We start from the raw sequence: 27,777 nt of genomic DNA, 5'->3' as shown, positions 1-27,777 counted from the left end.
AAAAATCCGAAACATGTAGCATATGGGCAAAAATAAATCTGATTTGAGCTGCAGTGTGAACGCAGCCTCATTGTGAAAGTTGATGTTGTGCTTGACATTTTTCTTTCTACAAAAAGCTTGTTTTTTTCTGCTTTTTGGTCAGAAAGCTGTATTTTTGGTGATCCCAAACCTCCATTCCACTGCTGATGACTAAAGAGCGGAAAAGGGAGTCCTTTTTTTTTTTTTTTTGCAGAAGAATGTACTTTTAATTTTGGTCCTTATATTGTCACAGAACAATCAATAATCTGTGGGTCTTGAAAAATCTGTCAAAATGCTTAATTGTGGCAGACAAATCGTGTTCTAAGCACCCTCCTCTCTTACGAGAATGTTTCTCAATCATGACGTAGACGGTCTGCCTCACTCCAATTCCAAGAATTCAGGACGTTTGGGAGTCGCTCACAATGTGTCCGCAACACTCAACGGGCATTCATACAAAAATAATAAATGTTTCACTTCTCTTGTGTGTTTATTTTCTTTCCAAGCAACAGTGTTGAATTAAACATAATCAAATTGAAATGCTTGAGGGAAACAAATAACATGTAGCTCAAATAGACCTCATTCATCAAACAGAAAAGAATCTGATTTAACTGAAACAGATTCAGTAGTTTACCAGAATTCTATCCTAAATGTGGATGAAGTCATTTTATTACGAGGATCAGAGTGTAAAAGCAATTCTTACAAAGAGAATGATAAAGGTGGTTGCTGGTAACTTGGCAAATGCTAAACAAGCAAATGGCCCATTAAACTGAGAGGCAACATGAATGTTCACCATGAGACGCAAGCAATAGTCATAAGGCGTTTAGCAGCATCTCTTTCTGATGATGTGTACAAATATATTGCACTTTGAGGACAAAAGTAATCGCACAGATCAACAACAGCAACAAGCACCACTAAAGAGAGCCATGCAGGTGGCGGTGGGATCGTCGTAAATCGATCGTGGCCACGCTCTTAACTCTGAAGTGGCGGAGGGTTTGAATGTCCAGCGAATGTGAGCTTTGTTTTTGGAAATTCCCTTGTTCGGGCTGCCGAACAAATAAACAAACAAATGTCTGTTCTAGTGGCATTGTATCCAAGTCTAGCTGCCTGCTTTTTCTTCGCGGCGCTGTCCCGCCTGTGGTTCATGTAGTTCTCGAGCAAAGATCACTTTTCTCGTAGAACACAGACTCCCGCGTCGCACCGCTGAGTCACCATGGAGGTAACCACCTCCCAGGAATCGATCACGGGATCATAACATTCAATACTGCTGAGAAGGGAGTTCCCATCATACCTACAAAGAAAAACAGAGAGGAATGCAGTTTGATACAACAATACAATAAGAGGCAGGAAATGACAAGTGACGCTAAAGGCGCAAATGGAACTGACTTTGTATGAGGTTTCTTATTGCCTGAAACTGTATTGTGATATCAAAAAAAAGGGTGCTACATTCAGACTATTTTACTTAGTTTGAAAAAGATCCAAATGTACTCTCAATAAAGACATGTCCAATGTGGAACTTGCATAGTCAAATAGAACGCTCAGATCAGTGTTTCTCAAAGTGGTACACGAAAGAATCAGTGCCTAAGTACAATTCAGTTGTATTCAACATTAAAATGGAAGTCAACCCAAACATATTTTTTTCGAGAATATGTTCTATGCAAGCCCACTAGTTGAAACACGGCATTCTGATAAATATTGCGTTTGTGGAATAAGAGTTAATCCACTCGTTTTTACCCATCTCTGGGAGCGGCGATTTTGTCACTTCTGTCGACTGAAAATGACATCACAACTACTTCAGCGCTCAGGTAACGACCAATCACGGCTCACCTGTTCTCTGAAGCTGAGCTATGATTGGTCGTTACCTGAGCCCTGAGTAGTTGTGATGTCATTTTCAGTCGACAGAAGACAAAATGGCCACCCCCAGAGATGGCTAAAAACGAATGCATTTTGCTGCTTTATTTATATTCCACAAACTAAGTTAAGTGGGCCTGCTGGGACCAAATTCTTGAAAAAAATATGTTTGGGTTGACTTCCACTTTAAATATATTTTTTTTTAAAGGAGTGACCTATATTTAATTGCAGAGTTAAGGTTCAAACTGTGCATGATTACACAGTGGCTTACAATATTAAATGCACTTTGAGAGATTGAAAACCATCGCTCAAGACATGATGTTCAAGGTGACCAGGATCCTTGAGAATGGCAAAACATTTTCCTCAAAATACTCAGCTATAAAAATATTTTTTGAAATGTATTTATTTTATGTTTAGTTTGACAGTAAACTTTAACTGCAAGTGATATTAAACTGCTTGAAGTCTCATTCTTGAAGAATAAGTGTTAATCCACTCGTTTTTATCCATCTCTGGGGGCGGCGATTTTGTCACTTCTGTCGACTGAAAATGACATCACAACTGCTCACAAGGACCAATCGCGGCTGACCTGTTTTCTGAATCTGAGCCGTGATTGGTGGTTGTGAGCAGTTGTGATGTTATTTTCAGTCGACAGAAGACAAAATGGCCGCCCTCAGAGATAGATAAAAACGAGTGGATTAACACTTATTACACAAACGCAATATTTATCAGAATGCCCTGTTTGCGTTGACTTCCCCTTTAAGTTAACACTGTAGATGAATTTGTGATTAGTGAACTGGGAATTTGCTATAGAGTACTGTAATCATAATCCAAGGTTTGATTGGATTGGGTTTAAGGGTTCTTGTTCATGTTCCAAGATAGAAAAGGTTGCTGCGGAAAACCAGGACCCTTACCCGGCGATAGCATACAGTCGTCCTCTGAGGACAGTTGCTCCTACGTAGCATCGAGGTGTGGTCATGCTGGCCACAGTGGTCCAAAAGTCGGTTCTGATGTTATAGACCTCAACAGAATCCAAGTGGGAAACCCCATCAAAGCCTCCGACCACATAAATGTGGTCGTTGAGTAGAGCCACGCCAGCCCCTGAAAAAGCAGGATGTTAATGTCTTCACTTAAACCAGCTTGACACAATTTTTCCTGGAAATGTGACCTGAGCGCTTAGTGGCCATCGGGGTGACACTCGTCCAGTGGCCTGTGTGGGGGTCGTACCGCTCTACTGAATTCAGTATATTAAGACCATCATAGCCTCCTGAAAAATAGGAAACATAACATTGAAAGCTCTTGTGTGTGCACATCAAAAAGTGCACCTGAGTGAAATGCGCGTGCATACCAAGACAGTATATCAGTCCGCTGGCCACCACCAGACCAGCGCCTTCTCGAGCTGTCTGCATATCTCCCAGCATGCTCCACTGGTCAATGTTTGGGTCATATCGCTCCATGCTCGTGTGGCGCCGGCTGCCGTCAAAGCCGCCGGCAACGTAGATCATGTCTGAGCCAAGAACAGAACAAAAATCGTTCTGAGACGAGATTGGAGAAAAAATTACAATGAAATTACACACGCTTCCCTTCGCGGTATGCAAAAGAATAACAAAATATGTTAAAACTGCAAGTAATATTGTAACAGTACAGTCCATTTAAGTACTATTATGGTGTCTTTAACATTTAAGAACCATACATTGGCATTTCATCTGAACTGTTTGTTTTTAAACATTTAACGTTTATGTTCAATACATCTGAATTATTTAAGTAAAGTTATTTACTTCACTACATTTAAGCAAGTCCGTATTTGAAGTTGCGTGCCTTTAGTGTAGTAACACAGTCCCAGGCGCCACCTGAGGTCTATTGGAAGGGATGCAACATATAAAGTCACAGTTGTTTAAAGTTTTACAATTACTGTTAACATTTATGCAAATTCCCTTTAGCCCTTCTATGGTATTTATTTGCATTATGTTAGCATTTAGCAAGTGCATTTTTTTATATGGTTGAGTTGAATATTTTGGTGTTAAACAATACCTCTATTTTGTTTCATTTGTCAGTTTCACAGGAAACTTAAACTGAGAGTGACAAACAGCTTGAAGGAAGCAGCGCTTTGCCTCTCATTTGGAGAACCGTGCTGATGAGTGCGTGAGTTTTGGTTGTTTTTTTTGGCTCCCATTTCTTTACGAGAGTGAAAATGAGCACTTAAGAATACTTTAAAAGGGTGTTTTAGTCAATTTTACAGGTGGTCTCGCTGTATTGCGGATTTTCACCTGTCCGCCACTAAATTTTATTGTTATGTGTGATTAATTAATCGGAATTAGCACGGTAGTCGACTGGTTAGCACGTCCGCCTCACAGTTCGTGGAGGTCGTGGGTTCGATCCCGGCTGCGGCCTCCCTGTGTGGAGTTTGCATGTTCTCCCCGTGCCTGCGTGGGTTTCCTCCGGGTACTCTGGTTTCCTCCCACATTCCAAAAACATGCTTGGTAGGTTAATTAGACACTCTAAATTGCCCCTAGGTGTGATTGTGAGTGCGGATGTTTGTCTCTGTGTGCCCTGCGATTGGCTGGCAACCAGTTCAGGGTGTCCCCCGCCTACTGCCCAAAGACAGCTGGGATAGGCTCCAGCACGCCCACGTCCCTTTTTGAGGACAAGCGGTATAGATAATGGATGGATGGATGGATAATCTGAATTAACAAGAGGGCGTCCCAGCCCTGTTAAATAAAATGTCATTATCATGGAGAAGAAAACACACAACACTTCACCTCCAAGCGTAGTGGCTCCAGCCAGGCCACGGCGCACATTCATGGTGGCGACGGTGTACCAAACGCCATCCTCATCCGCCGTGTAGTCCAGACACTCCACAGAGCTGAGCCTTGACCGGCCATCGAAACCTCCAATCACATAGACTCGATCGTGGAGAGACACTGTGGCGACGTAGCGCCGTTTCCTCGCAATGTTCTGTGAAACCCATTTGCTGATTAGTCAAAAGTTCAGCACGAGTCTGGTGCTATTGGATGAAGCTCTCTGGTTAATGCAGTTCTACTCCAGCGCAACCGCAATAATAAACAGAGTGTTAAATTAATACAGTACAGTATTTCTCAGACACTGAGCCCGATCATCTTTGTAAATACAGCTCTTGAATAGGATGTCATTAGACGGCACAAGTGGCCATATTGTCATGACTGTTATACACACATATTGTTTATGACTTGAACGCAGCTATTATCTTTTAAATGAATAGTGTTGTTGTTTTGACAATATTCCCCTGGTAGTCTTAAACAGGGCTAAGGCGGGGCTAACTTTCATGCTCAAGGGCCACATTTGCTTTTTAAAACAGACAGCTGGGACAGATCATTCATAGTTGAGACTAAATAGTGAACATGTCATTTAATTTAATAAAACAATGATTTTCTTTTTTAAAATATGTATTATGTACAACTCGTTTAATTAGACACATTTAATACAATAAAAAAAACATGAACACATTAATTCAGGGGTATTCCGATCAGGGTCTTATGCTGCCGTTTCCGATCATCCATGAGTGAGATCGTCCGATACCAATTCTGATACTGATCACGTGGGTTAGGTGCACATTTTTCGATTCTGCTCATTAACAATTATTTCAATAATCGATTAATATGCCAATTATTTTTTCAATTGATTGATTGGTTTATCAACAAAAACATTTTATCCATATTTCCCTTTATTACACACGACATTATTTCAAATTGACAGCGCAGAAAATGCACAAATACTGGTTCGGTCTGTAACGTGCAGTGTTAAGGAAAGGGGCGGGGAAACGGCACACAGACTGGTCTCTCGTTGGCTGCAGGCTGCAAAGTGCAAGCGGCATGAGATCGATTTTTGTGTTTGGCAATGGCAAGGCATTGATCGATTTATGCCGACCGGGTACATTTTCATGGAAAACGGCTGATCACAATCGATGCAAATTGATTGGAGCACTACTACATTAACTGATGTTACAAATATTTATTTTATATACACTAAATCAAACAACCAATTATTCAATGGGATCAATGAAGTAATATATGACTAGATTATTTGTAATTCACCAAAAGAAAAAACCCTGCAAAATGAATGCAACAAATATTAGAGGATTATTGATCATATAAGTGCTTATTGGGCTGGATTAAATAAAACAGCAGGCCACATTTGGCCAGAGGGCAGAGGTGTAATAGTAGCCAGGGCATTCCATCAGACTGACAGACGGGTATGCGTGAATTTGTGATTTAGAAAACAGAGTGGGGCTACCGAGATTTTCTTTGTGGTCATGTGGACTGCCTGGCTCTGTTTTGATTGGTGAAATGGAGTCAAACGAATGGTTGAATGGTTTGATTAATAAAACAGAATCACTTGCGAGGGCCTAAGGCAGAAACCAAAACAAGAGAAGTAATAGATAAAAACAAATTGAGCTTTCCTTCTTAACAAAGAGACTTGATTTAATTAAAAAGTGGCTACCAATTCAGGCTGTACCCCGCATGCTGCCCGAAGTCAGCTGAGATAGGTTCCAGCGCGCCTGTGACCCTCGTGTGGAAAAGCAGATCAGATCATGGATGCATGGATAATTAAAAAGTATGTTGCATGAAAACAATTCTTCCAAGTACATTTCATCCAAAAGAGAGAAGATAAGTACTGTAAATGCAATAGAAAAACTGTAGCACCTTTGCTTGCGGGCCCGTACTTTGCTATGAGGCGTCGTTAGGGACATCATTCAACATGACTTCTTATAACTGAAACACTCTCATACACACTACTGAAATGCTCAGATAGACAATATCGATTTTTGTTCGCTCATACACCATACTGGAACCTGCTCGTACAACCAACTAAAATCTTTGAACACACCAATCAGCAGAGCTGGGCATCGCCTGTTTCTCGCCTGCATAATTAAATCGACCCACGTGGTCCCGGTCGGTCAAAGTCAGCCAACCGGCGTCGAGGACGGACTTAACCGATGCCACGTCATACGCAGGTGCCGCACTCCTGACATGCGGCTGAGTAAGGAAAAAATGAAAAATAAAACAGTGTTGTGTACCTTGCGGTCCTACTGACGCAATGAGATGTGCCCCATATTGTTTTGATTTCACAGATCACCACGCTGTGTATGTGTCTGTTGTTTTTGTTTGATATTTTTTCTTTTTTTCTGCGGCGTGTCTGCTCGTGTGGCGCCTGCTGGTGACGTGAAGAGTACGTTCTCGACGCCGAATGGCTGTCGCGGACGACGGATGGACCGGGACCACGTGGTCGATTAAGTATGCAGGACGGAATACGGTGGCGGTTAGGCGATGCTCTGCCAATCAGTATGTAAACAGAATGTAAAAGATTTGCATGCATTATGAAAGCCACATTCACATTGTGAATGGGCTAGCTTTTGATCTTTTGTTTATCAAATAGAGCGGTACCTCTACTTACGAACGTCTCTTCATACGAAATTTTCAAGTTACGAAACGCCTCAACAGGAAAATATTGCCTATTGTTATGAAAGAAATTTCAGGATACAAAAGGTAAAAATACAGTATGGGCTGCCACTCGTAGCTCCGGAGTTTCCTGAACGCAACATACTCATAGCTGCTCTGCCATTGGCTATTACCTAGCGCCTTCCTGGCATCCCATTGGCTAAGAGGGACCTCTACCGTATGTGTCTATGTGTGTGGATAGTCAGGTAGATATATATGTGATAGGTATGTCTATGCAGCATCCTCGTCATTCGCCCCTCGGGCCATAAGGTGTTCCGATAGTTTTAGGTGAATTTGAAACGAGGAAAAGAAAAAAAAGGAGAAAATCGTTTTGTTTTTTTTTGTCCATAAAAACAAAGCAAGAGATAATAGAAAAGTATGAAAAAGGGATGCGTTTGGTTGATCTCGCCAAAGAATATGACCGTAATGTATCGACAGTCGCCACGTTATTAAATCAGTTGTTTACAAAACGCCAGGCAAAAACCACTTCTGAGAGAGAACATGAACCAAAGAGGGCAAAAAGCGATGAGGACAGCAATTAAAAGGTAAACTCTTTCAGTAAATTCTTTACTCTATTCTTTGTTTTTTACATTATGCACAACTCTCATTTATTGTGCAATAATCTAATTGTAACATGTTTGTATTTGTTACATGTTTTCAGGCATTTTTATGCTTTATAAAACATTTATGTCTGAATATTGGGGGGCTTGGAACGGATTAGGGCATTTACATGGAAAACGCGTCCCTACTCACAAAATTTTCTACTAAAGAAATTTCTTCCAGAAGCAATTCATTTTGTAAGTAGAGGTACCACTGTAATTACCGTGATTGCAGAGGGTTGGTTGACAATTTCAAAAGATTTTTACTTCAGTTCACTACTCACTGGGAGGAAGGTCCACTCCTGAGTTTTCGGGTCATATTTCTCCACTACGTCAATTGGTGATTGCTGGCTGCCAAAGCCGCCAATCACCAAAAGGACTTCTTTGGCACCTGGAAAACATAAATTGGAAAGACTTAAAAAGTGTGCATGCCAAACGAGGTTGTTGAAGTGCAGATAAAAATAAGACTCTTGCCTAATCTAGCTTGTGTGCGTGGGCCTTGCATCTCGCTTCTCAACTCTGGTCTCAGGTGAAATTTCTTGGCTTCATCAACAAGGTCTCGGCAGGGCAGACTGCAGCGTATCAGGGGCTAAAACGTGCCAGAACGTACATGACTATGACGGCCACGCTGACAAAGACGTCATCATATAATTGCGCACAGAAGACGTGCGGCGTGTCTCACCTCTGCATCGATGACGTCTGTGATGTAGCGGGGGGTCAGCAAGGGCATTCGGACAAACTCCAGCATGTCTGGCAAATAAGGCTCTCTCTCTTTTCGGTTGTGTTTGACCCAGTTTAGCACGGCTTCAAATACAGGCTCCTCTGAGTCCACCTGAAAACAAAGCATACTCAGAATAACAATTAAAGCTACATTAAATGTACATGAATGTTAGCTCAACTAGCAAGCTTGTTTGTGAATCAGGATCTGATGATGAAATGATTCTGAACTGTTTTTTCCTCCACAGAGAAACTGCTTACTTTGGTGCAGCAACTTGGACTTGAATGTTTCTTCTTATTTTTCACAGTCAAGAACAATGACAGGCTGAATTGGTTTGAATAACGCTGGCGTGGGGCGGAATCATCGTAACCCCCAAAATCATCACTTGTCAGGACACCCCAAAAACGGCTTGTTTGCTCAATTGTGAACATTGCATCGTCAAAGAGAGCAAGTCATTTTCCACACTTTCGATTGGCCAATTACACTGGTCAACCAAAGATTTTAATCTGTGTCCCTAAATGTATTTTGGAGCTAAAATACCGATTTTACTTTACCATGCCATAATTTATAGCTATGACATTTCTGAAAAAAATGCCACCTGTTGCTGCACCTAACCCTTAAATTTGTAAATGTTACTATATATTTATGGGTACATTACTATTATTATTATGAAAACCTGATGCGCTAGACGAAAAAAAGGGCAGATTAGGAATCAGCACAAAAAATAAATGTATTTTGGAGCTAAAAAAAAGCTTGCACAATACCGATTTTACTTTACCATGCCATAACTTATAGCTATGACATTTCTGGAAAAAAATGCCACCTGTTGCTGAACCTAACCCTTACATTTGTAAATATTACTATATATTTATGGGTACATTACTATTATTATTATTATGAAAACCTGATGTGCTAGAGGAAAAAACAAAGGGCAGATTCCGAATCAGCACAAAAAATTAATCTAGAAAAGTTGACTTGCATCTCTGATTACAAAAAATGTTGTCAAAAAATGTCGACCTGTGTCATTTGTTTGCAACACCTACACGTGTGGATTAACTAATAGAAAGAAAAAAGAAAAAAAAATCACCGGCAATAATGAGAGCTCTAAACCATTGTGTGATAATTGTGTTGTCATGAAGCGAGGCATGTGGTCTGGAACAGGAATTTCGTGAGTACTAAGTTGTCTTTGCGGCAATTTCAATGTCATTGCACTCGGTCGTGATGTACAGCAGCGGTGGGTGGGAGGGGACAGGCTCACGCCACAGCAGGCTCTCCTCTTTCAGTACTCAGGAGAGATGTAACAGTTGTGCTTGAACAATCAAAACAAAACACCACTGCCACCATTCATTCAAATACGTTCTTGGCCAAAGCGTTAGAGAGATACGTACTGCTCACTGAACAAAGATGCTAAAGCTTCTATGTTTCCCCAAGAACAATATGGAGGTTCACGTGCCGACTTTTGGGACTTCCAATGTTTTCAGGCAACTGTGGCTATGAAACATGCATCCTCCATGATGTGCAGCAACACCGTTCTCCTCTAGTTATTTTGGTTTCTTACTTGGATTTCGTCACATTTTATAAGCTTTTCCACTTCTGTCTGGCTCAGCAGCATGAACTCTTCATGCTGAACCACCTCAGAGAAATGTTTCTGGGAAAAGAGCTCGGCAGCTTGCATCAGGTCGAGGCAATTGTGTGTTTCGGCAAAGTCACGGATACCCAGGCAATTGGACGGATCAAGTTGGCTCTCCAAAAAATCACAACATGCTCTTTTCACCCCTGAGGAAAACAAAATGGCAATTGGAGACGCACCGATCTTCAATGAGTCATTTGGAAATGCACACACATACAATTTAGATGAGAATCACTCCACTAGAAACACCAACCTTTAAGTTGCAGCAAACATGCTGCAGGGAGCAGTTCTTGCACATTCTCCACTGTAACTAGCACCGTCTCCGTATAGACAAAGTCCAACAAGATCTCCATAGTTGATGCAGTCAGCCCTTGAATGTCCACAAAGGATTTTCCCTTTTCTGCAAGCTAACACACATTTGGGGATAAGAAGAATAACACATAATTGAATTTCGAATGCTCATTTTTTGTGTTTATGGCGTATCTGCAGGCCATACTTAAGACTCTCATCACCTAGAAGTGTGCAGTGGGGCTCCAATATTATGACCCCAAAAATGTTCATTTGATTTTTTTGTATGCCATATACAGCTTTCAGGTTGCTCCATTTATGCATGCAAACTATCTAAATCGATTTTAACCAGCCTCAACAAAATGATACATTGCCTTGAATTACAGCATTATTTTGCTTGTAAACTGGACTGTCACCATTTATTTTCACTTACTGAACACAAATATTTAAAATTAATCTTAGCTGAACACACACACACGCTAAAATAAATACTGTAACAGCATTTTAAATGCTAAAACTTTTTTTTAAGATCCACCCTGATTTAAAATCTAAATTACTTCCTTGTGAAGTCTCCTATTTAACAGAAAAAAAACCCAAGGCATAGTATGAATCCCTTTGGAGTTACCTCACTGGTAAACATGGCACAGAAATAGTCACTGCAGGCAGCTAAGACAATCCGGTGAGCTGGAAAATCAGTATTTTCCACCCTTAGTGTTATATCGCAGAGTGTGCTACTCTTGCGGAGAGAGTTCATGGCATTCAGGATGGATTTGGCATGGGAATTTGTCATGATGTCCTTGGGGGCCATGCTGTCTTGAGGGCCACTCAGAGCTCTCAAACCACTCAAGGAATCTAAATGACGGAGAGTACAAAATAGGGGAGTCGTTAGGAAAATTACAAACGTGCGCGCGCACGCACACATACACGAACAAAGAATTTACAGCACTTGGCTCTACAGCAGTGAGAGAGATTACTGGGAAATTAAATGACACAATTTCACTTATATGGTCAGAAAATTATTTATTTATGACATATAACATATCATTGTTCAACTATCTATGCCAGCAAAGCATAGTGACAGGCAGAACAATTATATGATCTCCCATTAGATGGAAGAGGATACATAATTAACCTGTGTATCCACTTTTTGTGACATTTGCATACAGTGGTGTCCTGTGAGATGTTCTTAAATGTAATATGTTTGCTACCATTTAATAAAGGTTGGGAAACACTATCCGACAGAATTTCCTTTGCACCATTCAGGATACAATTGTGCTGGAGGAATTCGTGGAATATCGACAATTTGGGGGAAAATGTGACTAATGACCAAACCGCGACCATCTCATTTTTTTCTTTAATGACTATGTTATTCTGAAACGTGTTGCAGCTTAATTTGAATCCCATTATTTAAAAATGTTTTGCCTGGTCACTGCCAGGTGTTTAAATAATGCTATACAGTAAAAAAAAAAATTTTCTGCAAGGATGGGCAAACATCAAGCACAACTGCATGTGTGTGATTGTGGTGCACTTAACTAGCATACAGCGACGTGTGTAATTGTAATTTTTGTAATTTGTTTTCTTGTCTTCAATTATTGATGCTATTTTACAAAAGAAAAGCCATATATTGTTGTTCTTATGTTTTAAAGGTCCTGTATGCAACGGGGACTTGTGATTGATTACCCATAGGCCCACTAATGTTGATTAACTGTGGATTTCCTTAGAACAAGTGTGTCTACGCATTATAGCATGGATCATGCAACTTACCGTTAAAAGATTTGAATACTTTTTCCACCACTGGGAGGCAATAACTATAGCTACACATCAGCTAGCAGCCGAAGACAGCTGAAGGCTAACGCCGACGCTACACAACAGCTAAAGAAGTACAGCCATAGAAAGTCAGCCGATGGCCAGAAGAAGACAAGACATGAAGCGACACACACAGGGGAGCTGGTCAGAAATGTACATAGTACCTGTCGCTGTGTAAAAGCTGCTTCAAAGCGTCAAGCTAAGTTGCTTTGCCAGCGGGCTTTAGCATCAAAGTCCCTTGTTCCAGGTGTTGCTGTAAAACAGCCTGGACAAAATCTCTAAATTACAGCCAACTGAAGTCGGAATATCGTAATATGCACATTCTCAAGCATCCAAAATGTGGAACTATCAAAAGAGCCCTAATCGTCCAGAGGAGACGAGCTGCAGAGCAGCGTCTCGTAGGTGCAGTGAGACTCTACTGGCTGGACATAAACACACCACGACGTACGGACGTGAGTGACGTGAGTGATTTACGCGACTGCGTGCGCGCTCACCAGGCGGCAAGCACAAGCGACAAGATGCCTTTCGTGCGCGCCCCCGCTAAGTGTATCCATACAGCTACCGTAGAAATGGTAAAGTGACTGACTGCTCCCTATTTTCAAAGTTTACATCTCGGCAATTACGAGCCCGTCTTATCCGGAGGGGCGGTGGCGACTTTTTATGTTTGTATTCATGCCTGTGCGTTGTTTGCCGCTTATGACGGCAGTTAGCTAGTAGCAACACCGCGTAGGAGGTGCTTGCCTGCGGCTGGCTTCCGCTAACAGCAGCAGGCCGATTTCGAATCCAAGTCATTTATGTTGCTCTACTGACAACAACTCCTGAGCGGCGGCGTTTTTATCCGCAATTTTAGACACTTTTAGGAGACAAATAAAGCATCTCGATTAAAGTGAGGTGTCGCTGTTCACGGTGGGGGAAGAACGAGCGACAGCTGGACTGTCAGCAATGGAAGCCGAGTTTCGGGAAATCGACGAGAACAGGATTTGGAGCGCCATTTACCAGGTGGGTCAAAGGGGGTTTGTCTTCACTTTTGGAACGAGTTATGATTGATGTGGACTAAGGGGAGCTTTGTAAAAACATGTAATATTTCTGCTCTGTTTGGTACTACAAGACGTTCGTGAAGTCACTGTGCAGTTATAGTTTACGTAATTTTGTACCTCGCATATATTGAAATCTAGTTGTCTCTCTCTCTCTCTCTCTCTCTCTCTCTCTCTCTCTCTCTCTCTCTCTCTCTCTCTCTCTCTCTCTCTCTCTCTCTCTATGTATATATGTTTATTAGGGCTGAACGATTATGGAAAATAATCTAATTGTGTTTCCCCCCCCATATAATTGCAATTGCGATATGAGTTACGATTTTTTTTCAAGGTACTTTCTAATGTATTTTTCAACAATTAATCTTTATTACAACAAACGATATCAGATCTGTTATGCGTTATAGAATACTGAGGTAAAGGCAAATGACAGTTTATCTACTACAATTAGAGGTATATAGTTACTAAATATTGTGATATTTTGAACATAATTCTGCCACACAGGTGTGGTGTCAACAAGTATACTGATACTGTAGTGGAAAAGAACAAACTCAAGTGCAGATTACAACAATAACGTAAACAAATCAGTAGTTTTGCCACTTCCTACATATCACTTTTTTTCATGAACATGATGTAAAGGTGGACTGCACTTAATCACTGAACGTCTTATATACAGTAGACCAATAAACAATAATCCTGTGGCTCTTCCACTTATCATGTTTCATAAAATGAAGTGACCTATGTAAAGTTGGACTGCACTTCTTAAATCACTCACTCAACTTAACATATAGATGGATAAATAAATAAAACATACATGTATAAAATTAAATCTTATCCAGTCTCCAATGCCAATGCCTACTCATGATGTAATAACAAGCGCCAGCGGATATTACAACTATCATTATTAAACATCTTTTTCTCTTTCTTTTAGATCGAAAACATACGACTGATATCGTCCTCTTAGTATTTGACTGCTTGACAACTTTGCACGAATGTGTTATTTATTTGTCGTGGCTCAAGGAGCCGCCCGCTCACATCTCTGTGTGTGTGTGTGCTCAAATTTCGAACACACGTAAAGGCCTGGATACACCAATCTGACATCGGACGTCATGAAACGTCGTGGCGTCTGAATGCGCCGTCTGTTTGGTGTAGTGGCCACCGTCGTAGTGTCGTAACCCGTCTGTAAGCGTCTTGGGGGCGGTTACGCATGTTGAATCTGCATCGCCAGTCGTGACATTTGGTCACTCTGATTGGCTGTTAGCTAGCAAATCTGCGCTCGGAGCACCAACGGGAAGTGACGAATGCGGAATAACAGTGAGCACGCCTCCCCTGCCTTAATCGCCTTCCAAGTACAAGAGCGAGATTTGACAATGTAAGTATTTCACAATTCCGTGTCAAGAACGTGATGGTTTACTTCGCGTGGGAGTTCATCGTGAGCAAAGAAGATAGCTGAATGCATTGTTTACGTTTTTATAATCCGCCTCCGGCCAACAGCTTTCCGGTAGGATTTTTCTAAGCATGAGAATTGGTGACTATCGCCGCCGACGGTATGGAAAGGTATTACATCTTATGCATGCACGGAAGGTACTTTAATGGTCAGCATCGTTGTCTGTCGTTGCGGTGTATTCCTCCAGCGTGACGTGACGACAGCCGGCCGGACGCCACAAGGGGTAAGCGTCTGTCACTGTTGGCCAGCGTCTTTTTGATCTATCTAGGCCTTTAGCCAACGTCAGATTGGTCTATCAGGCCTTAAATCTAAGCCAACGGCAGCACACACCGGCGCCATGACAGACCAGCTCCCCACACACGCGCTCCGACATACGACGGCAGCCAAAACATCCCAAAATAGACAACACACGTACACGGTGAGGTTTTTTTTCCCGACACGCGGGAGGTTTTAACCATGCGAGGTTGAAAAGGATCAAGCATGCTGTAGCTGCGGCAGCGTTAGATTAGTGTTCAATAAATCCCCCCCCCCCCCCCTCCGCTGTCAATAAAGTAATGAATATTTAAACCGCAGCCTTCACGATTACAAAATCTCACTTTCCCAAATTGCGATTATTTTGCAAATGCAATTAATCATTCAGCCCTAGTATGTATGTGTGTGTGTGCGCGTGTGTTTACTGTTTATGTGTATGTAAACGGCCTGTAGTTCTCAAAGCTTCTCTTGTAACAACTTCTCCCCCTTTGGATCGTTCCCCTGCTGTTTTGTGTCACTTCTTTTTTTCAGACTGAGTACCAGTACTGCTCAACTGTTTTATGGACCACTTAAAAACAACCATTGCTGAATATAAAGTGCCGTAGATGGAGAAAAAATTAGTCACACAATAACAAAGACATTTAATACAACAAATCAATAACACAAAGACAATAAACAAACACCATAAAACACTAAATCAGTGCCGAATCCCATGCTGAGTCAAAAGCCATGTATAATATATGGTTAAAAAAGGTTGAGAGCATGTTTTTTAACTTTAAGTTGTCCATATCCTCTAATGTCAAACTCTCAAGAGCCATTATTCTCTGATTCCTGTACTCATACATGAAATAAAACTGATTATCTTTTTGCCTAATCAAATTAAGAAATTTGCAAACATTTGCTTTTTATTTGGAAAACAATGACCAACATTTTTTCCCATTTTTTTTTTTTACATGTTACGGACCAAACCAGAAATTAATCATAATTGATGTATGGACAAAATAATTGTCAGTTTAATCTATTACAAAAATAATCATTATTTGCAGTTGTAATATGACTAACATATATTTGGCATGTAATTGAATTTGAAGCAGCCTCAGAAGTGTATATCAAACTAGTAACCCGGTAGCTCCCGATTTAAAAAATGTTGGTGAGTATTAGTACAGCATTACTCTGTTTCATAATTGAATTGCTGTTTGTCATCGGTTAATAAACAGCGGTCAGAAAACAATGGTTTTGCAAGAATATTTAATGTAAAATATTTTTTTATTGATTGACTATTCAATTAACTAATGGAAAATATAGATTGTATTAAATAGCTGCAGCCCTAATTGATATAACAAGTAAGATTGTACGGATGCCATATTACCACTGTGTGTTAACTGCAGAAAAAATGTGAGGAAAAAGAAATATAAGACTGCTTCTTGAGAATATAACAACACAAAATAAAACTATGAATGGGGCAACTGTGATGATTACTTTATCAAATCGTCATATAGTTTTCCTTACTTGATGTGCCACGTCGCCCGCAACTGCTTCATGGCAGAACCTTGCTGAGCGGGTGACGGGGCTAAAAAAAATGTACCGCTTGCCAGGCGGCGGTTGCCTCCATTGCTGTTTGAGCAGGGTTTATCGTCCATTTTGCAGAGTACAATTTGCAGTTGCCTAAAAGTGTTTTCATGCAAGTCCTGTAAGTATCCGTGCATAGTATCGAGTACTGTACATGCTTACACTATCGGCACCCATCCCCACTTCTAGTGATGTATTCTGTATGCTCAGCTGATATTTTAAATTGTTTCGTTAAGTTGCTGTGTGTATGGAGCACAATTGTAGGAAGTAACAATGACTAAACACATCTTAGAGCATTGTTTCCCAACCTTTACTGAGCCCAGGCACATTTTTAAAGGGACACCACCAAACAAAAATATCACCGCAAGTGAATCCACAGGTTAAAGTCCTAGTGTGAAGTAACTTCAAAAAATGCCAAAGGAAATCTAAGTAAAGTAACTAAACATTATACAAAAAATAAAGCAGGAAAAAAGTCATTTCTATTTCGTATATTTGACAAAATCACAGTTTTTTTCCAAAGGGAGAGGCTGGCGATATTGAAACCGGAAGTGCCCTTGTCATTAGACGAACGACTATGGCGGCGCTCAATGGGTAAAGTGTACAAAGTCACTCAGAAAGCGATATTTCAAACTTCTGATCTGAGGCGATCCAGGTGTTTGAAGAGCTGGAGAAAGAGGAGGTTGTGCCAACAGAAGTACGGTCTTTAAGACACCATCGTACTGGCTTTAAGACACCATCGTGACCAGCATGCACCTTTCAAATCAAGGTTAAATTGTCTTCCAGGAGATTCGTCAGCAGTCATGTGAACTGCCGTGCAAGGTGGCCAAACTACCTGAAAACAAGAGTCGGAACCGCTACCGGGATGTTAGCCCATGTAAGTCGCCCTCTGCAGCAGCACACAGACCAATTGAACTCTCGACAATGTGTTTCACAACTTTTTAACTCATTCACTGCCATTGACATATGTATTTGTCTTGTCATAGTCCAGCCATTCAATCCCAGGAATTTATTTATATTTTTTTCTATTTTTTTCAAACGTTAGGTTGAAAGAGGGTCTGCCAATGCTAGGCAGTGAATGAACTGAGGCACACTATCGCGAAGGGACTGGAGTATTGGGCTTTTCGGGTGAAATTTCAGGCTCAACCTTTACAAATGAACTTCATTTTGTCTTCTCCAGCTTTTCAAAGCGCATTTCCACCTGTTCAGTGTTTCATCACTTTTTGCACAGCTTGCTGCTCTCATAAAAAGCTGTAAGGCAAAATACTCAGTAGGTGTTTGAACCATGTGCAGACCCAGAATTCTCCTGACAGCAAACATTTTTAATTTAATTTGCACTTTAAAAATAGAAATAATTTTTATTGGATTTGTTTTGGAATTTGTCATTTTTTGTTCGATTCAAAGCGCTAGAAAAGTGCAGATTCACCATGACTTGAGTCAAAAAGACCTATTAAATTTTTTTTAATCAGTTTTATCTTTTCTCCCCAGTTGACCACAGTAGAATATGTCTGCAGCAGAGTTCCAACAACTACATTAATGCCAGCCTAATAACGGTAGAAGAAGCGCAGAGGAACTACATCCTTACTCAGGTAAACATCCTTCTGGAATAACACGCATTTGGACGGGGCTTGCTGAAGAAATGTGTCTTATCTATCTAAATTAAGTTTTTTTTAAATGAATTTAAAACGAGAACCATAGTATTATATTGACTTTGGTAGCATGGTGAGCTCACATAGCTGTATCTGGATTGAAGGCATAAATTCTGCCAGTTGGAAGGGGCATGTCGCAAGTTCTGCCACTTCAAAGGCGACGGGTTTCTGTCTTCCGAGTATGTCGATTTTGCTTTTGATTGTGTATCGTTAGAGTCCTACCATCCTTGTATTGGATCTGATTAGATTGCACATGCATATGTCATGAAAAATTACCGTTGTCCTGATCCGAACATACGATGGAAAATCGGGGCCGATCACTTGATTTTCAGGTGGCCGAAAAAGATAGGATTTTTTTTATTGTGTTAGTTTCAAAAGTCAAGAATAACAATTTGTTTGTTTACTTGATTTGAAGTATTGCTAAGTCACAACCATATCAAAAGTAATTATGTTGGTGTCGGGCTACCCATATTTGAATAAAAAAAATAACTAAAAAGAAGAGAATTAAGACGATTTGAATGTGCTCTTTTTTTCTTCGTAACACTTAGCCAAGGAATCGAGATGGAGACTGTCTATCGGCAGATACTTAAAAACAAATGACTCTGACTTGGGTGCAAAACAATGTGATCAAGCCAGTTCGATGAGGAATCATAGCTCATTGTGCCAAACACTTTTTTGTCTTTATAATCCCATTGCGATTCATTTTAAAGCTGCTACCACCCAACAGTGATTTTTTGTTTTTTTTTTAATGGTTTTTTTTCTTTTCATACAAACCCTGTTCCAAAAGTGTGGGGGTGGGGAATTGTGATCATTTTGTCACATTTTTAACATGTTTGCATGATGAAACATAACGCTGTCATTTAACAGTGTTTTTAGAGTTTGTCCAGGGACTATGTGGCGCCTTAAAAAGTTTGGGGAAAGATGTGCTTACGTGGTTCTGTTTTAGGGACCCTTACCCAACACGTGTTGTCACTTCTGGGAGATGGTGTGGGAGCAGCGGAGTTGCGGTGTGGTTATGCTGAACAGAGTGATTGAGAAAGGCTCTGTAAGCAGCACGTTTTTTCGCACGTTTCTTCCTAACTGCTGATTTATGCCCAAAAGTCATTTGACCTATTCTCGGTTATAGGTCAAATGTGCACAATATTGGCCACACAGGGAAGAGAGGGATGCGGTCTTTGAGGATACCAACTTCAAGCTCACCTTTGTTTCTGAAGACATCAAGTCCTACTACACAGTCCGTCACCTAGAGCTGGAAAATCTTTCTGTAAGTTCGGCGGCGTGATCAAAGTGGGACATTTGTCTTTTTTGTTTTTTTTTGCCAACTCTGTGGGTTTCTGTGACTATTTCCCTTCTACAGACACTAGAGACACGTGAAGTTTTACATTTTCACTACACCACCTGGCCTGACTTTGGGGTGCCAGAATCGCCAGCTTCCTTCCTTAATTTCTTGTTCAAAGTGCGGGAGTCAGGTTGTATGAATTCGGACAAGGGTCCAGTGGTGGTGCACTGCAGCGCCGGCATCGGACGCTCTGGAACCTTTTGCCTGGTGGACACCTGCCTATTGCTGGTTTGTACTGAGCTAATACAAGTGCAGACCTCAACATTTTCATTGAGCAATTCAACACCTTTAGCAATTACAAAGAAGTACAGTGGTGCTTTGAAATACTAGCGACCCGACCGTTTTTCAAGAACTAGAACAACAAGATGTTGGTCGGCCGATTTTAAATGTATTTCATTATTTTTTGCTTCGACTTGCAAGGACAAATGTGACATGCAAGCAATGCACGGTGGTAGCAAAGTCAATTAAATTCTCTTCAGCAAAAGCTCGGGTTTGGCAGCTAGTGAACAATTCTTCAAACAAGAGGCTTTAAGCCGGTTAATACCACTCCCAGTAGAGGTTTACAGTAAATCCATCACGGGGAGTACATTCCAATAAGTGAATATAGAAGCACACCCTCGGCATGTTAGTTTGTCATTTCACAGTGCTTATTTATTTTTTAAGGTCTTTAAACACAATTTGGAAATGATACAAAAACATTTAAACGTATAATAAATTAAGAGAGCACAAGATCAATGAACAACACAAACATATTGTACAAACAATGTAAAAAAATGGTGTACTCATAACAGCAAAGACAATGAATTAAAATTAATAACTTACTAAAAAGTGAAATACCGGAACCTGGAACCCATGAAGGAGAGGGTTTTACTGTACGGTCAAACTCAGTATAAAGCAAAGCGAATTACACTTCGTATATTTTAAACAACCAAACAAGTTTGCCTATGTAACTCTGCTGCTATCTGAATGCTAGCACATAATGGAAAACGCCATAGAGGCTAACAATTAGCATAGATAGTCTGTGCTATAACTCTTATAGCAGTGACTGTTGGAACACAAATGGTCGATCAACACATGTAGACAGACTGTAACAGTACTCAGGCGTATATATTTGATCCTTTATGAAAAGTGACCGATATTGCACCTTATGGAGTCAATTAAAGTAGCGGTGACTTTTTTTTGCACTGTATTGGACTTTAATGTACTGCTCCCCGGAGGCCAAGGCTGGCACACCAGAAGTAGCATTTTGATTTCTTTTACATTGTTTAAAAATTAAACTTGTATCTCATGGCACCATTCGTATTATTTCTTTTAGCCGCCATTTGTCATTTTCCAGCTGTAGCTGCATAATGAATGCCAGAGTTTGTTTTATTCCCTCCCCAGATGTCCATCCGCAAAGACCCGTCTTCCGTCCGTATCCGTGACGTTCTACTGGAGATGAGACGTCATCGTATGGGCTTGATTCAGACTGCAGATCAACTTCGCTTCTCCTACCTTGCTGTCATTGAAGGTGCTAAATACCTCAAGGGAGATTTATCATTGCAGGCAAGTGCTTTCCCATCTTTTAGTAGCAATGTTCAGGACTCTTGATTTGATGAATATTGTAAATAGTCCCCTGTATTTTGTGTCTCTGCTAGGAATCCTGGAGGGAGTTCTCGAATGAGGAAGATGATCCCCCTGAATTCACTCCTCCACCTCCCCTCCCTCCTCCAAGAGACCCTCAGAATGGCAAAGTGGAGCCGTTATTTTTTCCCAAGACTGATGAGATTGTCCGGCCGATTGAAATCCACACTCTGGGGTAATCATTCTAATTGAATTTAAGTGATTAATTGTATGAATGCTCATTTGTTCCATCACCAGATTGAAGCATTAAACCTGACATTTCTATCAAGACAAACTAAATATTTTGTGTATCGGTTGCTTGGAAATGTCAAAAACAACTTGCCGTCATACACAACTGATTCCGTAAACAGGAAGTGGGTTGGATCACGAGTTGTAACGTGACTCATAAGGGAAGTTTTAGGACTTTTCTGTCTTTTTTTTTTTTTTTTTTAAGGAACTTAACAAAATTCTTGTAGTCATGCTCGCATCTCTAGAAACACACTAGTTTCCGGGATGGGCAACTTAAACGATGGAGGGGCCACATTTTTTACGGCCACATACGTAGGACTGCGCATTTCCTACAAACACTATGACAAAAAGTAATACAAAATATTTTCGTTCATTTCAATCATTTTTATTCAAACGGTACAACAAATGTACAATATAAAATAAGACATGTACAGTATAAAGTAACGGTGAATTACTAAAAATTGACCGCTCGGGAATAATGAATATGCCTTAAAATGTCAAATGAATAATTTTGAAGTTTTGAGCCAACATACGGTGTTAACATCATTGCTACGTGCAAATGTACATGCTCAGAAGAGGACACGGTTGATTGCTGATTTCGTCCGGTGGCTGCCGGCTAGTTTTTTGCAGCTAAATTGCTAATGTCTTCGTGGGCAGGCTGTGAAATTCTGCTCCCATTGTCATGCTTTCCATTTCATCACTTGGGTGCTACTTGCTCAAATGATTCAACAGGTTTATTGCATTGCCCTGTTTTTGACGACAATACCATTCACACCGGCTTCCTCCTTCAGGTCGCTCTGGAGATACCGCCACACAAGTGATAGGAAGGAACTTCTCTTGTCACAATAGCTTCATCTTTGGAAAATTACGCCAAGTCATTGCTGTTCATCAACTGCGTGTTTAGCTGCACGCTTTGTTCACTATCACTATTACTTTCTGTTTACTGCTTCTTCTTTCATTTACTGGCGGATTCTGTTTACTACAACTTGCAAACCAAAGTTAGAAAGAAAAGCCAAACTCTGATTGGATTCTGTCACGCACAATTCCGCTCTATTTGATGGAGTAAATATGCTCACAGCTCACAGCCGGTCACGGAATCTCACGATTGTCAATCGTGTAATCTCACCCAGCCCTACTTATATCGCCCTTCAGAAGGTAATCGGACGGGGTCGGGGGGGGGTTGCGATGGACAAACGGGGGGGTTGGGGGGCGAAAAACCCCACCAAAAAAGCAAAAAATGCATTTTATATTATAAAGCACCCACAATGACTCAAACCTACACGAGATATAAGAGAGCAATACATGGATGGATGAATGAAGGCATTTACTTTTGCTCATGCCACCCTTTAGACATGTTCACAATGGTGTTTGAAAGTCAAGTCTGGACAATATGGGGAATCCAATCCTGTGCTACGCTCACGCAGGTCCTCTCAAGACTCCGAGCTGCGAAGAAGAACCGCGATCGCCCCTCCGCCTGCTCCCGATGGCGCTGGTCAGCTTGACGGCCACGTGGAAGTCCAAGGTCCAACCTCCAAATCTGAAACCAAAGCCCAGCTGCAGCACGACATGGAGCAGCGTCAAGTGGCCGAGGCCGTTCAGCAGTTAGTGGAACCCTCCGCAGAGCCTGAGCATTGGTCTCCCCTCCTTGCCAACGTGTGCCTGTGCACGGCGCTGGCGCTCAGTGCTTATGTCTGCTATCGAGCCTTTTACCATTGATGTCTTGCCTCTTCTTCCTCCTCCTCCTCCTCCTCTATTGACTAGCCTGGCCAAATGTTATTTTAGTCTTGGAAGCTCAGGGCCTTTTCAAGGTGTCACGTCCCCGATACATGCGTCAACCTAAACACACAAAGTGACGTTTTTCCTACGAAGCGCTTTAGAAATTGCGAGATAAGAGTGAGAGGCTATATTTATGGGACCATGCGCATACAGTATTTCTTATGGAAATTGGGAACAAAAAAAAAAGAAGCAATATTACTGAAAATAGTGATATTCTTGACTGAGCAGAAACTACGTTCTGTCCCTACTGACCACCTGTTTTGCTTCAAACCTCACGCTGCACATGTAGAATTAGCCTACTGGGCAGTACATTCAGGTCCTGTAAATATAGCCACAAAAATGGACAAACACTGGGAAGAAGATATAACTGAAAGATGGTAATTAAAATGACGAGGAAGTAAAGATAGTGTTTGATGCTATCCAAAGGTGAACACACCCCTTAGGGTGGGTAAAAGATCTCAGCTGATGATTCGGTCAGTGCCTTGACGTAGATGGCATACAAGGCTGTTATCATTGAGCTTCAAAAGGTTTAGGCGTCATCAGCATCACATTTATACAGTATCAATCTTATGGATGTCTGAATTGCATAGAGTTCCTTTTGCAAACATCTTTATGTGTGAAGGTGTCTTAAAAGCACACTGGGGGGAAAAAGACTATAAGAATAAAGTAATGACTTTATTCTCTTCTCCCTTTAGTGTGGCCCTAATATTCTTTCATACTCATGTGCTCTAAGCAGCTAAATCCACTGCAGCGTGAAGGTAGAAATGTGTTTTATAAAGCAGACAATTAACCACACGGTCCAAACAGCTAGGTCCCATCATGAGTCCTGTATTTTTCCCTACTTTTTTTTTTCTTTTTTTAAACATCATATTTTCTCTATCTGCGTCAACTGGCGATTAGAATCGAGTGACACATTGATTGAAAATAAGCCAGAGAGGATTGAGTTCCAGCCGTAAAATGGAGTGAGTGAATGTGGGAGGGAAGCGCCACTGTGCCCACTAGATAAGAGCTCAATTCTGGGGTGACTTATCTGTCCTCTCCCTGTCAGTGGCCCATGACGGGCTGCTGCGGACCCGTGGCATGGCCTCATACAGCATGTGTGTGTCAGTGTATGCGTGTGTACTTTATTTCAATTGGAGCCTTCCACTGATGCTTGAGTGACATCTTAAGAAATATTAATATAATATTTAAAGACCCTGTAAAGTGAATTCAGAGATGTTTCTATTTACATTGTGAGTAATTGCTGAAAATCTGCAGACAGACCTGTGGATTACACAACGGTGGAGCTATAGCGGTAAATTGTTTTTCTCCGTTACAATGCCTAAATGAATAATGAGCTACCCCTGCCCACTGTATACGATTTTGAGCGCCTTTGTTCGCATCTGTGGTTGTCCGGTGCAGTTGCAGCGTGTAGTTAGCATGCTAGTTGTGCATGCACCCTGGAAATCCATCTTCCCTTTGGATAGTCCGCTGGTGTGGTTGCTTTAGAGTGCCCCACTGCGTTAGAGAGCGGAGACTTTTTTTTTTTTTTGTTTGGGGGGGGGGATTTTAAAGCTGCATTTTATATACTTTGTATTTTTCTTAATCATTGATATTTGACAGTTTTTAACAACATTCTTTGTGCTGTGTCATCTTTACAAGACATGTATTTTCACTTTACAGGGACTTTAAAGGAAAAACTAATGTGAACCAGCCTCTTTATTCCCGCTGCGTATTCTCCTAACAATGCAAATATTTCCAGGGCAAAAATGTTCTTATACGGCATAACTTGGCCCTGCAATTGTCTGGCCACCAGTCCAGGGTGCAACCCGCCACTCGCTCAAGCTAAACTGGGGTAGCTCACCATAATAAGGAAATTCGCTATTTAAAAAAAAAAAAATAATAAAAAATAAAAGGATGAAAATGAGGGTTGTAACTCTTGGCTGGAGGCAAGTTGCCGTCACAGTGGGTGGAGAGTAATCAGAGCCAAACTATTTGCCAGCAATACAAACTCATCCTATAACGTCACCATTTCCTTTTGAACGGGGAACCAGGGACTAAGAACCAAGCCAACACCAGCACAGGGAGAAAAACAATACACTGTAGTAGTACTTGGACAGCATCACCCTGAGCTGGAAATGTTTTGAATCAGTATGTTGACTTTAAGCATGCTGCATTTGTGAATCAACAGGTGTGCTCTAAAGTGACATTAGCTATGCTGCTAGCATTCAACACATTGAGTCGGACAGTCGCTCTGTTTAGAACTGTCCTATTGATGGATAAACACTTTACACACAGATATATATATATATTAGTGCTGTCAAGTGATTAAAAACATTAAGTGCGCAATTTTCCGTAGATAATCACATTTTTCAACTGCTATTTTCTACAATGATTGTCACAGATATTTACTTCAGTCATGTCTTGGAATTAATGTCAAATCGTCAAATACAAAGAATATTTCGATTCAAAGACTAGTCCAATAGCTTTGTTTAGGTCCTTGAAAACGATTCTTGTCATGTAAAACACAACTGTTGAACACAACGATCAAAACTGAATCAGGTTTACAGTCATTTTTCTTACATTCTTCTCAAAGAAACAATTCTCGCTTAGCGGTTTAATTTTGCCCACCAGCGCCACACTCCAGCAAAGTTGATTTGCGAGACCCTAGAGGTAACTCGAGCAGGGTGTTTTGATCTGAGATGATATGTGCCAAGTACGTACAACTAATAATATGGTATTTGAATTTGGTGAGCAAATTATTTTTTATTTCTTCAATGAGCCATCGAGCAACTTGTTAAAGTTAAACTATATGTAAATGTTTGTCCTTGCCTTCGCATCTGTGACTCTCTAAGTTTGGCTGCGAACACACCACATGCAGTAAATAAAACGGAGTTGACTGAGTAACATTTTTGTAATGCTTTATAAAATTTAAATTAATCTCCAAAGGTAACGTTTTAACCTTGACAGCCATATGTGTGTGTGTATGTGTATATATATAAAAATTGGGTTTTTAGTGTGCAACCATGATCAAGGGATTCAACCTTAGCACCTCAAGTTCTCCTGTTTTCTATTCTGAGTTTAAAATGTGTATTTTTTTATTTACATTTGTTTGACTTTTCAAATAAAAAAAAATTACTGCAGAAGCGGTTTCCCATTTATTTATTACATTTATTTCTTTATACAGAAGAAAAATCTGACATGCCTAAATGAAAACAAAATTTCAAAAGGTGCAGAGAGTAGATCTTATATTTTCCCTTTTTACTGGAAATAATTACATTTACATTTCCCTTTCAGCAATGGTTTGAATAAATTTACCATAATCTCCTAAATGACGTTTTGCCTTCGTTGCAGACACCTATTTAATAATTTAACAATGGTTTATTACCTTTTATTTAATGAGCTTATAAGATATATTATTTGACTTTTGCTCTTTTTGTTGAGGCTGTTCCATAACTTAGCACCTTTCACTTCTGTATTCCTTGGTTGTGCGTCTTATTTGAAATACTGTACTTCTTTCAAACTAGTTCCTTACACTTATACCTCCATACTATTGCGTTTTATGTATAACTTTTGTGTTACAATGCAATACGTTTTCAGTTTTTATTGTAATATAAAATAATTATTGCAAAATAACACAAGGTTATTTTAAGAGGAAACTTCCACTTACGGGTTGTTTAAATGTGTTTTTACGGTCTAAAGATGTCCCACGCAAGGACATACCTCGCATGCAAAGGGATAAGGTACTAAATGGTAACTGTCAGTTAACAAAACAAAATTGCTATCCACCTTTTTCCTACACCCAATAGATACTTTATTCCAGGTTAAACACACAAGACAGGCTGGGCGTGTTTCTGTCAGTCAGTCAAATGGCGTCCTGACTCCTGTGGATTAATCCATGGTATTACATGTGTTGAACCACTAGAGGGCAGACTATGCCTGTGCAATGGGAGCGCACATGAAGTGTTGTGCAGGCAATTAATGAAGGCGGCTCCGTGGTATCACAGAAGAGAACAGTGGTTTTGCTTTATAAAAGAACCCAACACAACACGTTTACTTGGTACTTGATCCGCTTAGGGACTGACGAAAACCCACTTCCGTCCTTGCTTAGTCCGTCCTATTTAGAAGACTTCTCGTCCTCTGTCCGTCCACAAAATGGACGTCTGTCCGGGACGGACGTACCATTCCGTCCCTGGGAGGGAATGCCCATCTCTGCACATTACACCTGTAAATTGGTTGAGTAGCAAGAAAATATCAAATTTCCTGAAAATTATGTTCTACTGATGATATATCTATGTTACTCTACTTGTGTCAGTGACGTATAGTGATAGGCACAGCAATTAAAGGGTCAAGCTAAACATATTTTTTCCAGAATATGTTCCCAGCAGGCCCGCTAGTTAAAACAAGGCATTCTGATTAATATTGCGTTTGTGGAATATGAGAAATCCACCCGTTTTTAGCCATCTCAGGGGGCGGCCATTTTGTCACTTCTGTGATTAAAAATGACATCAC

At 40.7% G+C, this 27,777-nt stretch overlaps 2 protein-coding genes across 3 annotated transcripts; one reads left to right on the top strand and one right to left on the bottom strand.

The window, feature by feature from the left end:
- Positions 1-486: 486 nt before the first annotated feature.
- klhl12 (kelch-like family member 12) lies at positions 487-12,834 on the bottom strand. Of its 2 annotated transcripts, XM_086033527.1 has the most exons (13): positions 12,543-12,834; positions 12,337-12,444; positions 11,198-11,424; positions 10,538-10,691; positions 10,213-10,430; positions 8,619-8,768; positions 8,411-8,525; positions 8,221-8,327; positions 4,623-4,818; positions 3,212-3,370; positions 3,032-3,130; positions 2,778-2,964; positions 487-1,306 (listed from the first exon to the last, which is right to left on the bottom strand). In XM_086033527.1, exons 2-13 carry the CDS (start codon positions 12,392-12,394, stop codon positions 1,180-1,182), a joined length of 1,797 nt encoding a protein of 598 aa, XP_085889653.1. In that variant the 5' UTR covers positions 12,395-12,444; positions 12,543-12,834; the 3' UTR covers positions 487-1,179. The 2 variants fall into 2 exon arrangements, with proteins under 2 accessions (XP_085889653.1, XP_085889662.1); XM_086033536.1 differs by lacking the exon at positions 12,337-12,444 and having other exon boundaries at positions 12,543-12,833.
- Positions 12,835-12,855: 21 nt separating this feature from the next.
- ptpn1 (protein tyrosine phosphatase non-receptor type 1) lies at positions 12,856-26,411 on the top strand. Its single transcript, XM_086033549.1, has 9 exons — positions 12,856-13,377; positions 17,458-17,548; positions 18,160-18,260; positions 19,267-19,365; positions 19,447-19,584; positions 19,678-19,887; positions 21,043-21,204; positions 21,297-21,457; positions 22,935-26,411. The coding sequence occupies exons 1-9, from the start codon at positions 13,321-13,323 to the stop codon at positions 23,224-23,226; spliced, it is 1,311 nt and encodes a 436-aa protein (XP_085889675.1). The 5' UTR covers positions 12,856-13,320; the 3' UTR covers positions 23,227-26,411.
- The last annotated feature ends 1,366 nt before the right edge of the window (positions 26,412-27,777 follow it).

Source organism: Filicampus tigris, chromosome 1, assembly GCF_054856515.1.
Source record: "Filicampus tigris isolate MCC_2025a chromosome 1, RoL_Ftig_1.0, whole genome shotgun sequence".
In the NCBI taxonomy this organism is placed as follows: domain Eukaryota; kingdom Metazoa; phylum Chordata; class Actinopteri; order Syngnathiformes; family Syngnathidae; genus Filicampus; species Filicampus tigris.
Note: the sequence above shows the minus strand (reverse complement) of the source record. Positions and strands in the feature narration are given on the sequence as shown.